Source organism: Schistocerca serialis, chromosome 10 (genome assembly GCF_023864345.2).
Source record: "Schistocerca serialis cubense isolate TAMUIC-IGC-003099 chromosome 10, iqSchSeri2.2, whole genome shotgun sequence".
Lineage (NCBI taxonomy): Eukaryota > Metazoa > Arthropoda > Insecta > Orthoptera > Acrididae > Schistocerca > Schistocerca serialis.
This window is the reverse complement of record NC_064647.1, coordinates 109,050,504-109,071,410: the sequence shown is the minus strand read 5'-3', so window position 1 is coordinate 109,071,410 and position 20,907 is coordinate 109,050,504. Positions and strand designations below refer to the sequence as shown.

The 20,907-nt window shown below is 42.0% G+C and overlaps 1 protein-coding gene across 1 annotated transcript in view; it reads left to right on the top strand.

Moving 5' to 3' along the window:
* Positions 1 to 20,907, top strand: part of LOC126425281 (actin-histidine N-methyltransferase) — a 424,338-nt gene that overhangs the window by 384,566 nt on the left and 18,865 nt on the right. Inside the window, exons 10-11 of the mRNA XM_050088254.1 lie at positions 9,736 to 9,886; positions 16,592 to 16,740. Coding sequence (XP_049944211.1) covers positions 9,736 to 9,886; positions 16,592 to 16,740 — 300 coding nt within the window. The remainder of the gene's footprint in view (positions 1 to 9,735; positions 9,887 to 16,591; positions 16,741 to 20,907) is intronic.

The following is a 20,907-nucleotide window of genomic DNA, read 5'->3' as shown; positions in this document are numbered from 1 at the left end:
TTTCCTTTACTGCTTGCTCAATATACAGATTGAACAACATCGGGGAGAGGCTACAACCCTGTCTTACTCCCTTCCCAACCACTGCTTCCCTTTCATGTCCCTCGACTCTTATAACTGCCATCTGGTTTCTGTACAAATTGTAAATAGCCTTTCGCTGCCTGTATTTTACCCCTGCCACCTTTAGAATTTGAAAGAGAGTATTCCAGTCAACATTGTCAAAAGCTTTCTCTAAGTCTACAAATGCTAGAAACGTAGGTTTGCCTTTCCTTAATCTTTCTTCTAAGATAAGTCGTAAGGTCAGTATTGCCTCACGTGTTCCAGTGTTTCTGTGGGTAAAGTCGTTCAAATCGGTGTCCACCTGTGGTAAAAGAAACTTCGAAAGCATATCGAGATATGTGCTTCCTGTAACAGTGTTCTCGGCAAAGAAAAATGGACCATTCACCTTTTCCTGTTAACTTACACAGAACCCATTAAATTTTGGAGGGTCCCTCTCATGTTGTACAACTAATGTGGCTATTCCATACCCACATTATGACAGTTTACCTTTCCATTCAAATGTATTGTTGCCTTGTCACTAAGCACTAAGCGTGAAAGGAAACTGTCATCTTCCAATTTACCAAGGACGAAATTACAGAACTCCACACGTTGTTTGTCGTCTTCGCGAAGAGGCTGCAGTAGCTGAATTTTGTATGGTTACATGTGTAATCGTTGACGCAACACACGTCAGTCGGACATCAGGGGCATGTTGAGCTATCAACCTGCACGGCGAACGGATTTCTGCGGACTTCTTGTGAAACTGTGGCTTGTGAAACTATGGCGGATGCGTTCAACATCTGTGTTAGACAGTCTGGGACGGCCCGGTAATTTGGTTTCACACAAACAATCTGTTCCTCGGAATTGCTCGTGCCATCGTCTAGTGCTCCGTGCCGTAAGAGGATCCATACTATACCTGATACGAAAGTCTTGCTGAAGCTGAACAACTATAAATAACCTGCACTGCGCAAAACATAGAACACAAAACGCTTTCTGTTGTGCCGACATCATTTTTACGAGAACTGAAGTGCAAGTGGGCGCACACTGCTGCTACCTAGCGGCAACCATGTACCAAAACTCGAGAATTTACTCTATTCCAACAGTACGTTGTTCACGCACATGTCTCGAATAACATAACTATTATGATTTTTTAAATATCGAATGATCCTTTTTGGTACACCCTGTATTATTACTTCCTGTGTACTCGCAGTTTCTGACTGGGAATATTTATTATGAGTACTCGGATATTACTCTAATTTGTTCGGCGACGTTGGCGGGCGGTATCGTGTTAGTTGTTCCTTTTTCGTTGCTATAGAGTTAACCAGAAATGAACTGGCTTGCTCGTTCGTTTGTACAGTGTCAAACAAAGACGAGATCAACACGTTGCAGGACATGCATTTTCAAAGGAACAGGCACTGCGGTGACTACAGTTGTGACGAAATACATGAAATGGATTCGCTGTTGCGAATCTGGACAGGCTTCAGCTGTGTAATGGAATTACGATATTGAAAATTTATGTGGGACCGGGACTTGAAGACGGATTCCCCGCTTGCCGCGAGCGTTTTCCGTAACCACTTCGCCTAACTAAGAACGCTTCACGGCCACGCCCAAACCTCCATATGTTGTCGTCCTTGTGTCTAAAATGTCGTCGTTCCATTATGAAGGTGAAACTGTGAATACATTTTATGTAGAGACAAAAACTTTAAATAATTTTCCATTATATGTGGTACATTGAGTACTTACATCTCATTTTCGCCTTCTTATAATCAATCTTTTAATATTTCGAAAACCTGTAATTCTCGAATTCGGTAATTTTTTTCATATTATTAGTACAGCAATATGTTAACGTTGATTGCCTCGCATTTCATAACTGTATAAAACATTTCATTTAATTCATCAATCGTGTAAAGCTTCCAGTGAAACTTGGTAAATCTGTCACAGTGCTGTTTTATTTTCACACTCCGCCATTAGAATATTTATTTCCACACTATACAGCAGCATAACTTTACAATTAACCAGATACATTGCTGTCGTGATAGCCTTCTGTAAGTTACACAACCTTATGGTACCAGATGAAACATGCACTCCGTCTTCAGGGCACGAGTGGCCTACCGGGACCATCCGATCGCCGTGTCATCCTTAGTGGAGGATGCGGATAGGAGGGGCGTGGGGTTAGCACACCCCTCTCCCGGCCGTATTGATGGTATTCTTGACCGAAGCCGCTACTATTCGGTCGAGTAGCTCCTCAATTGGCATCACGAGGCTGAGCGCACCCCGAAAAACGGCAACAGCGCATGGCAGCTGGATGGTCTCCCATCCAAGTGCCGGCCACGCCCAACAGCGCTTAACTTCGGTAATCTCACGGGAACCGGTGTATCCACTGCTGCAAGGCCTTTGTCTAGATGAAACGTGAAGAGTTAATAGTACAAACGTTAAATTCATACGGCCTTTACATGCCATGTTTTGATCTGATCTAGTCAGATTGAAACCAGTTATCGAAAGTAGAGGTCCAGGCGGTGTATTTCATTCATTAAACTAAATCACTGCGTCGTACCGGCCAATCTGACATGGTAATGCGGCGACTGGAGGCAGTTCAGCATCGCTGACTGAGTGTGAAAGATATTGCCTCCGTATGTAGTATTTCCGTGTGATCTGTGCGCACACAGTCCTGCAAAATGACCTGGAAGTGAGTGATTCCCACAAATACCTCAAGGCTGCGTGGGTGGTAATTTGTCAGGCAATGTTGACATGTGCGGCGGCATTAATGCAACTTTCTTTTCAACAATTGTCACAACTGACGAGACATAGATGTTGTTTTTCAATCCTGTTACAAAGCATCAATCAGCTCAGTGAAAATACACACTCACTGTCACAAAATAAAAATCGTGCAAGGCCCACTACTGAAAAATTTATGACGGCCGTGTTTTGCGACAACAGTGACGTAATCCTTACTCATTAAGTTTCAGAGGGCAATACAGTGACAGGTAGAAGACACTAAAATATTTTGAGGAGCAATCTCCCTCCAGCGTTGAGGGGAAAAGTTGTCGGAAATCGCTGCACGTCTGCTCTTTCAAAAAGACAATGCACCAGCGCATCGGGCATATGTGACGTAGGAGTTTCTTCATGAGAACCACTTTGAAGTGGTTTCTTGCGCTCGTTACTCGCCTGTCCCGGCCTCGAACGATTTTTGGCTCTTTCCAGTGAGGAAATACACACTTTGTGTGCACAGTCTCCAGCCGTATCCTTGTTGCTTCAGTTATTTCCCATTAGTCAACACAGACTCCTGTAGATACATTCACAGTGGCCAAAGAATCATACCGTAGTGCGTATTGCTGCTTGGATACTACAATGAGAAATAACAGAAGTTTCAAATTTTTTGTGTGACTATACTGTGCAGAAGAAAACAGGAGACCTTAGAACTGGAACGCACCTTGTGAGAATTGCGCAGTGTCACACAGGAACGTGAGAAGGTGGCAAGCTTCGTTTTTATCTGAAATAGTTACCTCTGCGCATAGATGCGTGCTCTGCAAGCCTTTGTGCAATGCATGCTGGAGTTTTTTTTTTAAACCACAGCAGGCAGTACTTTTCCTCTTCAACAGATGTAGGCCAACAGACACATACTGTATTCCCAGATTTCCGAAAAGTGTTCAACAATGTACCTGTTCCACCGCGGGTAGAGAGAGAGGTAAATCTGTACGAGTTCTAATATATCTCCTATTTCTGAAAATCATCATTTTTGTCATAAATGCATGTTTTCACGTTGGTGTGGTTCTGGATTTCTTACCTTTGTTTTCCCGTTTGAATTGGACGTAAGCTTAGTGAGTTTTATCTACGCTAATAATTAATCTGTAAAACCGTCATGTCTATTCGCTAACCTCCAACATTACTAGACGGATTTTTACTGATTTTTTACTGTTGACTTCAGAGTAGTTAGGTCCTCCGTATTGCTTATATGACGGAAAAAGAGTTATTCATACGTATTACAAAAATGTATGTTTGTACAGAGTGACCCAAAAGTCCTTTAACATTTGAAAATTCGACACTTACCGGAATAATGTAGACAGAGAGATAAAAATTGACACGCGTGCTAGAAATGAGTAAGGCAGAGAGGTACACAATAGACACACATGCCACAATATTCACGCATCGGCAAAGCTGGAATTCAATATGGTGTTGGCCCAAGCCCGTTCTTCACGGAGTGCTGCACTGAGGAGAGGTATCGATGTCGGTCGGTGACGCCTGGCACGAAGTCGGCGTTCCAGAACATCCCAAAGGTGTTCTAAGCACAGGTCAGGACTCTTTCCATTACAGGGATGTTATTGTCGTGTAACCACTCCGCCACAAGCCGTGCATTATCAGCAGGTGCTCGATCGTGTTGAAAGATGCAATCGCCATCCCCGAATTGCTCTACAAGAAGGTGCTTAAAAAATTAATGTAGGCCTGTGCTGTGATAGTGCCATGCAAAACAACAAGGGGCGAAAGTCCCTTATGTAAATAACACGATAACACCATCACCTCCGAATTTTACCGGTGGCACTACACACGCTGGCATTCGCCATACCCACACCCTGCCATCGGATCGCCACTTTGTGTACCGTGATTAGTCACTCCACACAACGTGTTTCCTCTGTTCATTTGTCCAATGTTTATGCTCCTTACGCCACGGGAGGCGTCGTTTGGGATTTACCGGCGTGATGTGTGGCTTATGAGCAGCCACTCGACCATGAAACCCAAGTTTTCTCACCTCCCGCCTAACTGTCACAGTACTTGCAGTGGATTCTGGTGCAGTTTGGAATTCCTGTGTGATGGTCTGGATAGATGTCTGCCTGTTACACATTACGACCCTCTTCAGCTGTTGGCGGTCTCTGTCAGTCAACAGATGAAGCCGGCCTGTACGCTTTTGTGCTGTCGTGCCCCTTCACGTTTCCACTTCACTATCACACTGGAAACAGTGGACCTAGGGGTGTCTAGGAGAGTGGAAATCGCGGGTACAGATGTATGACACAAGTGACACCCAATCACCTGACCACGCTTAAAGTCCGTGAGTTTCACGGAGCACCCCATTCTGCTCTGTCACGATGTCTAATGACTACTGAGGTCGCTGATACAGAGTACATGGCAGTAGGTGGCAGCACAATGCACCTAATATGAAAAACGTATGCTTTTTTTTGGGGGGGGGGGGAGGGGTGTCCGGATACTTTTGATCACATAGTGTATGACGGGAAGTGGCGGCTCAGCAAGTCACGCGATCCTCAATAAACGATGGCAGAGAGATCTTTCACATGTGTAGCTTTATGGGGTGGAACGCCATCTTGTCTTTTCTGGTCAAGCTGTGATTGCCAACACTTTTGAATCCCTCTTTCACTACAGCTCATTTCACGCTCCTCATGCGTCACATGTTGGCCAGTTTTGGCACCTGTTTTTGGTTTCAATAAAACCTCATGTCATTACAACAGTGGGTGTAAAGTTTTACCCGTCTACTACATTCCTCCGTGAATTAAGGCAGATTTAAAATTTTAGCAGACTGTTCAGTCGTGTGTGTGTGTGTGTGTGTGTGTGTGTGTGTGTGTGTGTCGCATATCCACTCAAACCACATGACCGATTTCAACCAGTCTTGGTACACACTTCACTTGATGTCAGCAAAGGCTTCTTTGTGGGGCTACGAACCACCTTTCACTTGGGGTGGGGGAGAGTGGCGTGGCGTGGAGTTAAAAAGAAGTGTAGGTCACGACGCGCGAATACTCAGACCTTATTTGTCCAGTAATTGAAAATGAGAGCACCTAATGCCTTGCAACGAACCTTACACATAATTTCAAACCTTTACGAAACGTTTTCTCGCTGTCACCCTCCGCATAATGATGAAAGAAAAAAAAGTTCATCGCTTACTACATTTTTGCTCTTCATTCTTGCATCAAGCATAGCGCTTTAACTTATTACGTCCTTATTGCTAACAGTATTTTGCAGACAGTGTTCAAGTATACCACTGAAAATACCTACAAAATTATATCAATACGGACGGAAAAAAACTGAAATACCATGGATGAGTTTTGCGACATAAATGAAAGTTAGTAGGCATGTCTGTCTGAAACACGATGTCCATTCATATTTCGCGCCAGTCGCATAAGAATGAAGCTAGTAACACCACTGTGAGGATGCAAATCGGGCTTGCTTTAAACAGTCTTGAGCGTTAGTTGCCTTTGAGATAGGAGGTAGTGAGTCGATGTTACTCGAGAATGCCTCGAAGGCAACAGAGGCACCATATCGACAGGTCACAGAGTGTGAACGAGTCGTACAGTAGGGCTGTGAGAAGCTGGATGTCCTTTCTTTGATATTGTAGAAAGACATGGCACGAATGTAACTATTGTACACAATTACTGGCGGTGGTGGTCACAGAATATACAGTCGCAAGGTGACCGCAATCCGGACCATCTCGTGGCACTACCGGGAGGAAAGACCGTCGTGTTCGGCGTACGGCTCTGCCGTGTCGAAGAGCGTCTGCAGCGGCAATTTGAGCAGCATCTGGCACCGCAGTGACACAGCAAACTGTTACAAATTGTTTACTTCAAGGACAGCTCCCAGCTAGATGCTCTGTAGTGTGCTTGTCACAGACCCCAAACTACCACTGTTTGTGACTTCAGTAGTGTCGAGCGAGAGCTCGTTGAGGGTAGGATGGAAGTCTGCTGTGTTTTATGATGAAAGCTAGTTCTACTTCGGTCCCAGTGATAGGTGTGTGTCGGTTAGGAGGCCAGTTGAGGGCCAGCATGCAACTCACCAGTCTAATAGAGACACACGACCGGCACCTGCAGCTGTGGTGTGGGTTGCGATTTCGTATGACAGCAGGAAAACTCTTGTGGTTATCCCCTGCACCCTTACTGCTAATTTGTACATCAGTCTTGTGATTCAATCTGTTGTGCTGCCATTCATGAACAGCATAGGAGGGGGCATTTTCCAGCAGGATAACACTCACATACCTACGTAACTCATCTACAGAGTGACACTTGACCTGCTCGAGCACCAAATCTGTCTCCAATCTAGTACGTAAAGGACATCATCGGACGATAACTCCAGCGTAATCCACAAATGGCCTCAGCCGTCCCTGTATTGCCCGACCGAGTGCGACAGTCGTGGAGCTCCATCCCACAAACTGACATCTGGCACCTGTACGAGACAATGCGTGCACGTTTACACACTTGCATTAAACATTTGGGCAGCTACACCAATCATTAAGGTATCAGAATTTCACATTACCAATGGCATTTCTATTGTTTGCACTAACCTGTGATCTTGCAATGTTAATCACTTAAAAATGCTACTTAGACAGATGTATTCCTGAAATTTCATTACCCTGCGTTTATTATTTTTTGGTGTTCCAATTTTTTTCCCATCAGTGTGTATACAACACACAGCTCAGAATGTACGATGTCATAAACACAGAAATGTGTGAAAAACTGCTGCATCACTCGTGATGTTTAAATTTGTTATTACTAACCTGCTGAACTGATTTTTATGAATTTTGGTAAAGAGATAGCTTTAAACCTTTGTAAGAACATAGGCAACTTAACATAGTGTGTAGTACGAGATACTTATGGATTTGAAGAGTATTATACGAATTACTATTTGACTTTTGAGTTGTATCATATTTGTGTAAATACTTTTCTCGGTTGATACGTGGTGTGTGATACGATTCAAAGTAGTGAATACAACACATATACAATCTTCAGTGTATTTAATCCATACTTCCACACTGTTTGTTGCATAGTGTATAGCTGCTTTGTGCATTGTCCATAATTTGAGAACAAGAGACCTTATTGACTTGCAGCAAACTTTACACATAATTTCAAACCTGCACAAAACTGGTTCTCACTGGCAACACCCACAAAATGATGAAAGTTCTTCGTGCAGTAGAAGTGTAGCATCAAGCATGACATAATGACTTTTACATTTGTTGCTTCTTTGCAACTAATGCTATTCGCAACACATTTAGCAGATGGTATTGACGTATGCTGCTGAATGCACCTTCAAAGTTATGTCATTGTATGATACGCAGTTTAGGGGATATGAGGGAAGGAGGAGATGGGCGGAGAGGGGGAAGGGGGAGAAGGAATAATAGAATTGAAATAAGTACATACCAGGGCAACACCAGGTACCCAACTAATTCATTAATAACTTTGTTTCACTAATTAATACCAGTTTTCACATAAAGATATATAATGTATAAACCAGTATTTAGTAGCAGAATTTTTTTAGTGCAGCATTCTGAACATTTTAATTTCATAGTTTGATGTTAAATACAAGTTATAATATTCATTCAAATGATAATGTTCACCATTCACATTTTTAAAGGATATTTATGGTCCCTGCATACAGATAAAAATGAATAATATACTTGACAAGATATGGAAAGCAATCTACAGTATTATGGATTACATTTATTTATTTATTTATTTTTATTTACATTTTCTTTGCATGGAGCCATCGTAATGATGGCTTTTGCAAATATCAGACTTAATAGTATGGGTATATTTATACTTATAAAATACACTGTATTCTGTAGCTGTTGCTTCTTATGTCTATTTTTTACATTTATCACATTACAACTGATATGCAAATGTCTCATGTTACAATCACTATCTTAAAATTCATTGAAAGAATATAAACATTTTTCTATTAGAAAAGATTTTAATTTTGTTTTAAAAACATTTCCTGTGTACATTCTTAGAGAGTTTGGTAGCTTGTTATACCAAATCAAACCACTGATATATGGACTTCTATCAGTCATTTTTAACATTGTTCTGTTACAGAAATAGTTACACTTTGTTCTAGTGTTGTGATCGTGTACATCACTGCCCTTGATAGCTTCTGTTGGTTGACTTATAAAAAATACAACTATTTTGAAGATGTACAGAGAATATATTGTCAGATATTCGTGCTGCACAAACACTTCATGACATGAATCTCTATATCCCATCCCATGTATAAGTCTTATTGCTCTTTTCTGTAGTAGTAATATTCTTTTTAAGTGTACATCAGCTGCACAGCCCCATAGTTCAATTCCATAATTGAGAAAGGGGTAAAGTGTTCCATAATATACTAATTTCAGTGCTTGGCTAGGAACTATCTTTGCGAGCTGGCTGAGGAGATATATGGCACTACTGACTTTTCCGCATACAAAATTAATGTGGTATGTCCATCGCAAATTTTCATCAACATATACACCCAGGAATTTACAGTTACCATTTTCTGTTGCAGAGATATTACACACACTGTTCATATTGTTGTGATGAGAACTGCCTGTTTTAAGTGTCAGTAGTTGAGATTTGGTGACATTCACCTTGAGTCCCTGATCATTGAAGTATTTTGTTACTTCTGTTACACCACTAGTAGCAAGAGATTCTAGCTCTTTAGATTCACTCCCATAGAATAAGATTGATGTGTCATCTGCGTAGCTTACAATAAGGGAGTTAATGGGTTGTGCAATGTCGTTAATATATATATAAGGAAGAGAAAGGGTCCAAGGATTGAGCCCTGTGGTACACCTTGTAATACAGGTTCACTGGTGGACTGGGAGTTCATGATTTTACTATCTAGTTTGTATGACAATTTAGTGCTTTGCTTACAATTCAACAGGTACGTGGTTAGTTGTCACTGACAAGTACCAAGCTGGATAGTCATACATACATTCATGTTTGTCACATGTTTCAGGTGAGCCGCTCAGATGCTCTGGCAGCAGAGAGGATATCGCTACTGGCACGACTCGGTCTACCATCTGCCGGTGACTTTGCTCTTCGACCAGGACCAGACCCAGTTGAGGGTCGCCTACTAGCTTTTCTGCGAGTGTTCAGCATGAACAAAGGTGAGTGTGCTCATGTCTCCCCCTTCTTAGGCATGGGATGCATTTCTCCTTTCTCTGTCCTTCCCCCCGTACCCCCCCCCCCCCCCCCCCGCCCCATCCCATCCTTTTCCTTCCTCCTCACCCCCATTTTTTCATATTTCTCTCTCATCCTACTCCACCTCCATATACATCTACACGTACTCTGCAAACCATCTGACTCTTATTTATAGCAGGACAGAACATGAAAATATTAGCAATACTTCAATCATTGGCATCTAGTGTGATGTCCCAGTCAGATTTTGAGCAGATGATCACGAACTGGCCACAGGTGACCATCCTCTTCAGAATAAGTGCTCTAAAGACTGCCTCACAGATCTAGATGTATCGGACCTCATAATATGCAGCTAGGGGTGGAACAAACAGTCACCTTAATGTGTTCAGAGGCACAAAGGTATTTTAAGTCTGACTGAATGGAAAAAAATTTGTGCTTCAGATTTCATTTGTAAAAGTCTGTTTTGTTAAATTTTAAGACTGTACCAAGATTTTGTTGTTATATATGCAGATGGATCTAAGCAAGAGAATGCTCTCTATTGTCAGCACCGAGCGAGGTGGCGCAGTGGTTAGACACTGGACTCGCATTCGGGAGGACGACGGTTCAATCCTGCATCCGGCCATCCTGATTTAGGTTTTCCGTGATTTCCCTAAATCACTCCAGGCAAATGCCGGGATGGTTCCTCTGAAAGGGCACGGCCGACTTCCTTCCACATCCTTCCCTAAACCAATGAGACCGATGACCACGCTGTCTGGTCTCCTTCCCCAAACAACCAACCAACCATCTATTGTCAGCACTTTTCCCTAGTAGGATTTTGATTTTGCTTCTCAGAATGTTTAATAAATTATGATGCAAAGGTATGCAGTGTCCTGAAGGCACTGGAGCGAGTATGTATGCATCACAGCGGAGTCTTCCACCTTCTTTGACTTGCTTAGTGTCCTGTAAGCAGTACAGAAAATGTATCCAGTAGGGGGGGGGGGGGGGGGGGGAGAAAAAAAATTGAAAACCATCCATGACACCTCACAGTGCATCTGAGACCAAGGCAAGGAGGTGATCTTTTGCTGATTGAGATACAAGTAAATGATGCAGCTGACAAAGCAGCCAAAGTAGCATGTAGAGATGGTGTTGTAATTAGGTGCACAAATATGGTCCCTCACCTCAGTCGAGTTATGATTCATTTACAACGTAGTTGACTGGGCACCAAAGCTGCACATACGTGTAGTTGCCCTAGCTGTGCAGATGTGTAGCTGGCTCTGAATTAGGATTTGTCCAAGCTTAGCGATATTTTCAGTTTTATTTTAAGTGCCTAACAACTGCTCAGCACGTCAACTATGTGAAAAGGTTTTACTTGTACTTTCTCCATTAATTAAACATTTACACAGTACATATCTAACATTAAGAAGTTTTGACATCTTTGTCCCCTATCAGTGACAGTTCACTTCCAGTATCGTCATTATTAATGGCAAGTATATCTCGTGAATAAGTATGTGGTGTTTCCCCTACAAGTCCATCCTACTGCACCTTACTCCCACTGGTCCAACACCTTTGCCCTGCCCCTGCCCTCTTTCTCGTTGCTCATTCTTCCTGGCATGTAAAAGCACATACAGCCTACCTTATCACTGATACCCAGCTGCAGCCAATAAATTCATAGATCTTGTTCTAAGTATGAGGACAGTCAGAAAAGTTCACGGTATGATAGTGAATTTTTGTTTCCAAAAACTTTTATCTTTCAACATAATCTACATTTAAGTTAACATATCTCATCGAGTGGTGTTCCTGTGGCAATATTCTGTTTCTGTATTGTTCCTCTAAAAGTGCAGCAAAATACTTTTTTAGAGCTGCAGTTGCTTCTTGGTTGGACGAAAACATTAACCAGCTAGAAAAACTTTCAGTTTTGGGGAGTGATGAAGTCTGAGGGAGCCAAATCTAGGGAACAGCACAAATATTCCGAAACTTCACAGTGCAGATCTTTCAGTTTTCCCATCACCAAGACACTGTTGTTGGCAGAAGTATTGCCTTGATGAAAGATGATGCTTTTCTTTTGCAAACAGTCTCTTTCCTCAAATTCTTGCACCCGATCCATTAGAAGTTTATGATAATGATCGGCAGCTACTGTTTCACATTTTTTAAGACTGTCAGTAAAATTCCTTTCTGGTCCCACGCATTGGGATGCTGTTTCCGACTGATGATACAGTCTTTACCTTCCTTGGAAATGAAGAATCACCTCCTATCCACTGTCTGGATTGTTGTCTCAATTGTAATGTGTAGCTGTCAAACCATGTTTCTACCATTATCATATACTGCTGCAGAAAACCACTTTGATTTCTACAAATATGCACCAAACACTGTTCATATCAACCTTCTGGTATGATATTTTGCACGTTTTGTAAGATTTATGATGTCATTAAGCTATTCATCCTTCAAAGAATCAGTTTGGAAACTTTCACGGGCTCATAAAAATTGAACAGTCAATTTCTCATGATGGGAATTGAAGGAGAAGAGTCACCATACAGACTTATGAATGTCAAATGAGTGTCAGTTGGCATCAAAGATTCTTAAAATATGATATTCAACCACGGGGGTAAAAAGTTATGCCTGTAGTGCTGCAATATGTGGGTGAGACAGAACTTTTCAGAGAATCCTTGTACCAGGTTATGTGAAGTCAGTCATATACAATACCATACAAGCTAGAGAGAATGTTCTTTGATAATTGATCTCTGTTTCTATGGATAATTACACAAAACAATAGTCTGACCTATCTCTAAAGACATAATACTCAGAATCACATTGTGATTACTGGCCAATCAGCATATTGGCTGCTGTATCCAGAGTCCTGGAATAAATATTTCAGTCAACTAACTTTATACCTCAGCAAACACATCTTAAGTAACAGATACTACCTTAAAGTCAGTACCGCCAGTAAGCTGTTTTTTTCCTCTCCCCAAGGTTACATTAACACAATCATGATTTCGGCAAAAAAACAGTCTAATGACTTTAAAGAAATATATTATGACTGTGGCCCCACATTATGAAAAAATTAACAGATATTAGTCTGTTTTTTTAAAAACTGAAATATGCCATAGACAGTTGTGAAGCCACAGTATTGACACTGCAAGACTTCTGCAACACATTTCGTAGCACTAGATTTGACATACTGCTCAGTAAATTGTGACACTTAACATTTTCTTCTGAACTGAACTACTTGAGATGCAGACAGCAGCATATTGTCAGCAGGAATGAAGAGGTATCTTGGAAGCTCATGTTATTAAAGTGCCACATGGGTTAGTCCTGGGTCATCTCTCCGTATCCGTGTGTGTGTGTGTGTGTGTGTGTGTGTGTGTGTGTGTGTGTGTGTGTGTGTGTGTGTGTGTGTGTGTGTGTGTGTGTGTGTGTGTGTGTGTGTATATATAAAGCAATAACTTCTGAATTCCACAAACAAGTGGACCCTATTTCAGAAGACAGTGTATGAAAACCTCAAGGGACTGAAAATAGTGTCGCCTCATGCCGGAAGACTTCTCCGTGCCTCTACGCGCTCCAGAATTTTTGAAACATATTTGCACTGGATGTGAAAAATGAACATCTGCAGTGACTATTTCTATGAATCACCACTGTTCTAGTGTAATCCAACAAAGGAGGAGAACTAATCATGTATGCTCATGTGTTTCCATCTGTCTATTTGGCCAGGTCATTCTGTAGCTAGGATGGTTGCGGCATAAAAAGTTATGTGACCACCATGAACTGTGTCTCCTCCAATAGCTTGTTATTGTGTAAGCATTTCAGTACCTCACATTAGAGATTAAGTAACTGTCATCTCATTATCATAAAAGAGTCTCACTTATCGATTAACCTAAATGCACTCATCCATCTAACAGAAACACTGACAAACACCTTCTCTGTTGCTGCTGTCCAATGCTGGAATATGTTACTTGCATTCCGTGAGCAATACAGTATCCTGTTGCATGTAAGAAAAAGCTGAATCACTTGCTTTGTAAACTTACATAACAACCTGGTCTCTTCAGAGGCACTACACATCAAGATGGTTGAAAGAACTGGTGAGGGAGAGGGTAGATTCACATCAGAGTGTAGAATTAATAAGCTAAGGTAATACTGACAGGTGTTAATTCAAGCAGCCTTATAAAGTAGTCCCGTTGGCCTCAGGTGTCACCAGCAGAAAAGAATGAGTGCAACCTGCCCATGTCCTCCAGAATTGTGCCAGCTAGACAACCCTGCATGTACTGGTGATCCTCATGTCATGGTATTGAGTGTGATAGCCAATACTAGATGTTTGATGCAGAGCAATGCCCCCCCCCCCCCCTTCCCCCAAGGGGTTAACGAGGATGATGGATGATTACAAAATTGATGTGCAGAAGGCTAGGAGGACATAAGGGCATACCTCCCCCAGACATATCATAGACATCTTGCAGTCCATCAGCCGAAGTCCCTATGAAGCAACGGCTGTCCGCACACCAGCTCCGAGCATCGCTGAAATTTCCAAAGTCATGCAGCACCCCATCACTTTGTCTCAAGACTCATGTGGAAACATGATGAGTTAATCAGCAGACAGGCTGCCTCCAGATCCTCATCACCAAGGATTAGCCAGGGTTTCTCGAAAACTCAGAAGCCTACCATTGTCTCCTGTGTAAGACACTGATAGAATGGTGGTGCAACTAAATGCCTTAATGCTCTAAGCTTGATTGTTTGTGTCCTTATAGCTACACTTCTCACATAGTCCTACTGGGGAAGGATGAGTAGGTTTGCTTTATAATTCCTCACCCTGTCAGCTTTTCAAGTGAGCACAGGTTGTTAGGCCCTGTTAAATTTGCAATATGAGAGTTTCTCAACACACAAGTGCTCCAAGTTACAAAATGTTACTTTGCCCTCGTTCACACTGTGTTGCAGCATTAGCAGTTCTGTGCACCTTTTCTGTGACCCGTGTCACAAACACAAACACCATCTTGCCAGCATGTTTTGATGTAATGTCCACAATATGAGTAGCACATTGGCTGAGCTGGACTGTACTGTCTGTAGCAGTGGTTGGAATGAGACTTTAAAAAAATTTACAATAAGTACACTAAACTTTTCTGGGATGCTGCACTTCTTCATCAAAGTCTATACATGCCCAAAGATCCTCAATGTGTTTTGAATGCATTGATAAGCATCTACAGTACATTGTCAGAGTATTGTGCCATTAACATGGCTGGAATACAGCAAAGCTTTTAAATAACCCACACAGTAAACTCCAGTGGATTCAGGACGGGGGATGTGGAGGCCGCAGTATTGGCTAGTTGTGCCCAATATGCTTGCCGTCGAAGATTTGTACACATATTCCCCAACAGCCACATGAAAGTGTCCTGTTGGGCCATCGTGCATGTCCCATGTATGTATCCTTTCACCTTAAGGAATGTCAACAGCTTAAATTTAGCCTTAGACATGCGTTGTGGAATGGCAATCCAGCTGCCTCATGCAGGGTGAGAGAGGCCAGTTCAAAATCTGTTAACAGTATTTTTTCATTACCATGGCTGCACTTGTGCTTACGTGGTATCAAGGAAACTGTTGGTTTCTGGACCTGTGCTTATTGTTGGGAATGCAGGGGGACAGCATAGGTTATTCTCAGTCAGAACAATTCCCAACAATTAATAATAAAATGATGTTTGTTAAATATAAAGAAATACTCAACTTAAATGAAGCGTCTTCTTGTGAAATGTCCAGCACAATTAGACTTTTAAAATTATTATAAATCCTCTAAAACATTAAATTTGCGACTCTGTGCCTCTAAGCAATACCAACACAGAGTCCAGAGTTGGCCTACAATAATGAGGCATCGGCCAGTCACTATCCGCACACGTGATGTCCAAGGGTTGGCAGCTGCAGCCCCTGGCAGACCTCCGTACTGTCACCACATTTATTAGCATTATTTGCTTGTCTCATTGTCCTCCATTTTCCCACATTGTGTACAGAACTGAGACAGCAGCAGCAGTTAGGCAGACAGTACCTGAGTCTTTCTCCATTTATTGGGCCAAGCAGAGTTATTGGAGACTTTTTTTCTGAAAAGGTACAACCTACTGAGAAGAAATTTCATCCAACACTTGTCTGCAAAGTGTGTTCAATCAAATGAAATGTCACGCAAATTTATTGCGTTCACAGTTACAAAGCTATGATATTGAAAAATGTGTTAAGAAACAGCAGCCCAGCTACCCCATGCAGCATGAGTATAGTAAAATTTGCATGACTGCACTTGTGCTTACATTGTATAGAGGAAACTATTAGTTTCCTGATCTATGTTTATTAGGATTCTTTGCTTGTTTCATTGTCCTCTACTTACCCATTTCATTTGTGCCTTTAGTAATCAAACACCCTGTATATATCTTCAGTCTTCTAACAGGTTTGATGCAACCCTCCACGGCTTTTTCTCCTGTACCAGTCTCTTCATTTCAGAGTAACAGCATTTACACCCAATGTCCTCAGCTATTTGTAGGATATGTTCAGACCTCTGTCGTGCCCTACGGTTTTTACCCTCTACTATTAGGAAGAACTAGACTCCATTTAGGATGTAAGACCTCTTATAAGATGTGTGTGTCATGGTGACGTCAATACAAAATATCTGCAGTAGAGGGCTGTATGGCTCTATTATTGTCAGGATAAATAAATTTACAAATGGAATAAAATTTTCACAGATCAGCTGCAGCACTGGATGGAGAGTGAGAAAGTCTGTGACCTGGTTTATGATGACTGTGCACTTGAGACAGAACTGGAGTCTCGAACCTGGAACTTCCTGTACACCCGTATACAGCTGCTCCTTTCTGCGTACCCGACAACACTGAAGGTAAGTACAAAGGGTAGTTACACTGTGCAAGGCAACATACAGCCACTGTACCTCACAAGGGAACCTCCCCATCGCACCCCCCTCAGATTTAGTTATCAGTTGGCACAATGGATAGGCCTTGAAAAACTGAACACGGATCAGTCGAGAAAACAGGAAGAAGTTGTGTGCAACTATGAAAAAAATAAGCAAAATATACAAACTGAGAAGTCCGTGCACAAGATAGGCAACATCAATGATTGTGGGAGCTGAGGAGCGCCGTGGTGCCGTGGTTAGCGTTTCAGACAATTATCAAAGTTCAGGCACTCACACATAATCAACTTTGCTCTCCAAAATTCCAGGACATGTTCAGATTTGCTTGGACATATGCAGGATTTGACGGTCTACACACATAAAAATTTGAAAATGCTAAAAACATGTGTTTTGATAGAGCACAGGGAAAACTGTGCGACTGTGAAACTGTTGCATTCATTTGTTGCAGTTTATGTGACAAACACCTATGTTTTCATTACTTTTTTGGGAGTGATTATCACATGCACAAGAAAACCTCAATCGGGCAAGGTAGAAGAATCTTTTTACCCATTCACCAAGTGTACAAGTTAGGTGGGTCGACAACATATTCCTGTCATGTGACGCGCATGCCGTCACCAGTGTCGTATAGAATATACCAGACGTGTTTTCCTGTGGGGGAATCGGTTGACCTATGACCTTGCGATCAAATGTTTCCAGTTCCCATTGGAGAGGCACGTTCTTTCGTCTACCAATCGCACGGTTTTGTGGTGCGGTCCCAAAACACAGACACTAAACTTATTACAGTGAACAGAGATGTCAATGGACAAGCGGACAGATCGTAACTTTGCAAAAATAAAGAAAGCAAACTTTTCACTCGAGGGAAAACTTGAACCAAGGACCTCTCGTTCCGCAGCTGCTCACACTAACCACGGGACCACGGTGCTCCTGAGCTCACACCATCCATGATGTTGCCTATCTTGCAGCATGGACTACTCAGTTTGTATATTTTGCTTATTTTTTTCATAGTTCCAGACAACTTCTTCCTGTTTTGTCGATTGATTTGTGTTCAGTTTTTCAAGGCCTATCCATTGTGCCAACTTATAACTAAATCTGAGAGGGGTGCGATGGGGAGGTTCCCTTGTCAGAAGAAACACTGCTGCAGTCAGTGTTGATATACACTTCTGTGGCCAACTGTTTAAGGTAATACCAGTGTTTAAACTGTTGGAGAGTAAAACTCGTAAGTGAATGATGAAATATCAAGTAGACTAACAAAGTTATCACACCAACATTGGTGCTGTGCTTAGTTACGTGAGGAATATGTCTTCGAGTGACAGATTAGAATACTAATTAGTAAAATCAGTTTGCAAAAATGGAAAGAGAGATAATGTATGAAAGGTAAAGAGGACATTTTAATTACAGCTTGAAAAAATAAACTTACATAATTAATTTTACATTCATTTGCAGGAACTTGCCTGCAGCCCTGGTACACATTGAAATCCATGTACCACAATACTCTAGCACACTGCTAGGAGCTGAAAGAAAATGGCTCAGCTCATTCACAAATTGAAGTGTTGTGTAGTAAATTGTTTTTAGCGTTTGGTGGGGAACAACACTGCAACTGCCCACAGTGAGTTGGTGGAAGTGTGCAACAATTCGTTATCATATGGAACACCAGTTAGTTAATGGAGATGCTTCCATGTGACCAGAATGACAGAAGAAAATGGCAGATTGTCTCTCTGTGAAGAAACACCAGTCATAAGAGTAGTCGTGGCCATAGTGCTCAAAAAATAGTGTCTCACAATTGAGGTAATAGTGGAAAATCAGTTTTTAATCAATTTTCAACATCATGCACATGATTTTCAATACGACATTAGTCCCCATATGCTGGGTTTTGAGAGGGCTCACACCCATTCAAAAGCCCACCGGACCGAGGCAGCAGAAGTGTTGCATCTGTCAGACCAATCCATCCAAGTGACTTGTTTAGCCACCTAACTATGGATGAATGTTGGGTGTGTCACTATCAACACGAGAGTAAGAAGCAAAGCAATCATTGGAAACATGTGAACTCACTACCACCGAAAAAGGCGAAGATCCAGTCATCGTCACCCAGGCGATGCTGTTTTTTGGGACTGCCACAGTGTGGTGATAACATATTATGCTCACAAGGGTCAAATCATCACAGGAGTGTACTAGAGAAATATCCTGAGGAGGCTAAAGGGGCTATCATTGCTGTAAGTTGTCCAGCGGTGTATATTTGTTCCGTGGCAATGCCCTAGTCGATATCGCACAGGACACAGTGGCTCATGTTGCTTCTTTAGGTTATTAAATTTTCTCCCTCCTCCTGTATCCTCCTGACACAGTACACAGTGACCAGTGACTATGTCCTCTTTACTTGGATGAAGAAACCATTGCATGGAAGGCATTGCGTAGGTATGAAGAAAAGCTGATTTTTGAGAGGCAATATTCATAAACAGCCAAACTGCAGCCTCTTACAACAAGGTTTCTGCTAAGTTGTCTATCATTAGAAGTGTCACATTGAAGGGGGGATACGTAGAGAAGGCAAACACCCATCACCTTTCCTCACCGTCACTACTGACCCCCCTCCCCCCTGAAGAGATAATTGAAACTTTATGACTACCCCTTGTAGACAGTTACTTGCCATTAAGTGAGATCAGTGTTACTCACCTGATTCTATTAGACATAATGCAGCCAGTAAAGTAACCACCTTGTCCACTTTCAATGGTCTGTAGTGACCATCACCTGTGGTCATACAGAGAAGGTGATTCACTCGTAGGCAGAGCACCATTGTGAGATAGACCCCTGCCAAGGGCACAGACACAGAGTGGCCTCAGAGACTGACTGGATTTAAAGATAGTTTAAGAATTAACTGTATGCAAGTGCACAGTGTTCTTGTCTCCTTTCTACAAGAATTCTCTCAGCCTGCACAGCTGTGACAGTTCTGCCAGAGGTGCAGGATCACCTCACTACACAGCTCTGGACAGTCAACAGGCAACCTTCCACAGAAATCAGTCTTGGACGAAGAGCACACATGGTCATGAAGTTCCGATATCTGCGGAACCAGATAAGAATATTAGTGCCGTGGCTTATGCATGCACAAGTGGTACTTTGTGTTACTCATGTGACAGACTGTAGATGATGTGATTGGAATGTCAGAACTGGTTGTCTAATAAAATAATATCAAAGTAATGGCTGTTGGTACAGTGTTATTAAATTTTTAAAGCATAATGTGGAGGAGTTGGTTTGCTGAGTATGGTGTCAGTCATTTCAATATTGTCTCTGTTTGTCTGCCACATTGCAGTGTCTATCTCTTTGAGCGTCTGCTGACTCAGGTTTCCTGTGAGACTGTCCTGCAAGTCAAACAAACCTGTGATGACTGATGCCACCCTTCTTCATATGTGTTCAATATCTCCTGTTATAGCCCGCACCACCTATCAAGGCGCTTCCGCACATAGAGGCGGGGCAAAAAGGAAGTGTGGGGGGATGGGAACTGCACATGCACGGCAGCAGAGAGCGGGCAAACAAAATCCACATTGCTGAACTGCATTGTTGCGGACAACAGTCAGGCTCGTTTGCGTATGGTACATTGTATTACACGTTCAAATCTATGAGAGGAATAATAAATATTAAAACCAATTTCGATCAGTCGTCTTGAGAGAAATATAAATTCATGTCTTGATGATTTTGCGTCCACTGCTCCACAGATTTACTCTGCGTGATGTCGGGAGGTGAGAACAGCTGACACAGCTTTGTGAAGACATGAAGTACAATTTTTCTCAAAATGATAATTCTCTAACAATTAGGTCATTGAAACTGCTTGCAATAATTTACATTTATTGTGATTTGAACTGCATTATAAGTAAAAATTTAATTTACAACAAAATTAACTTCAAGCACCAACCGAAATCATTATATTCGCTTGACAACTGCTTCTACTCAATACAATTTTTAAAAATGTGTAAGGTGTGGGGGGGGGGGGGGGTGAATGTGGATGACTATAGTTAACTGTGAATGCTTCCTGTAAAAAAAGAATTAGTGGTAGAAAAGACTAATGTAAAAGATTATCGTAAAAATTGTCAGTAAGTTGTCACGCTTTTCACTGTTAACGGGCATTATGAGTGTAAACTAACAAGTTTGATA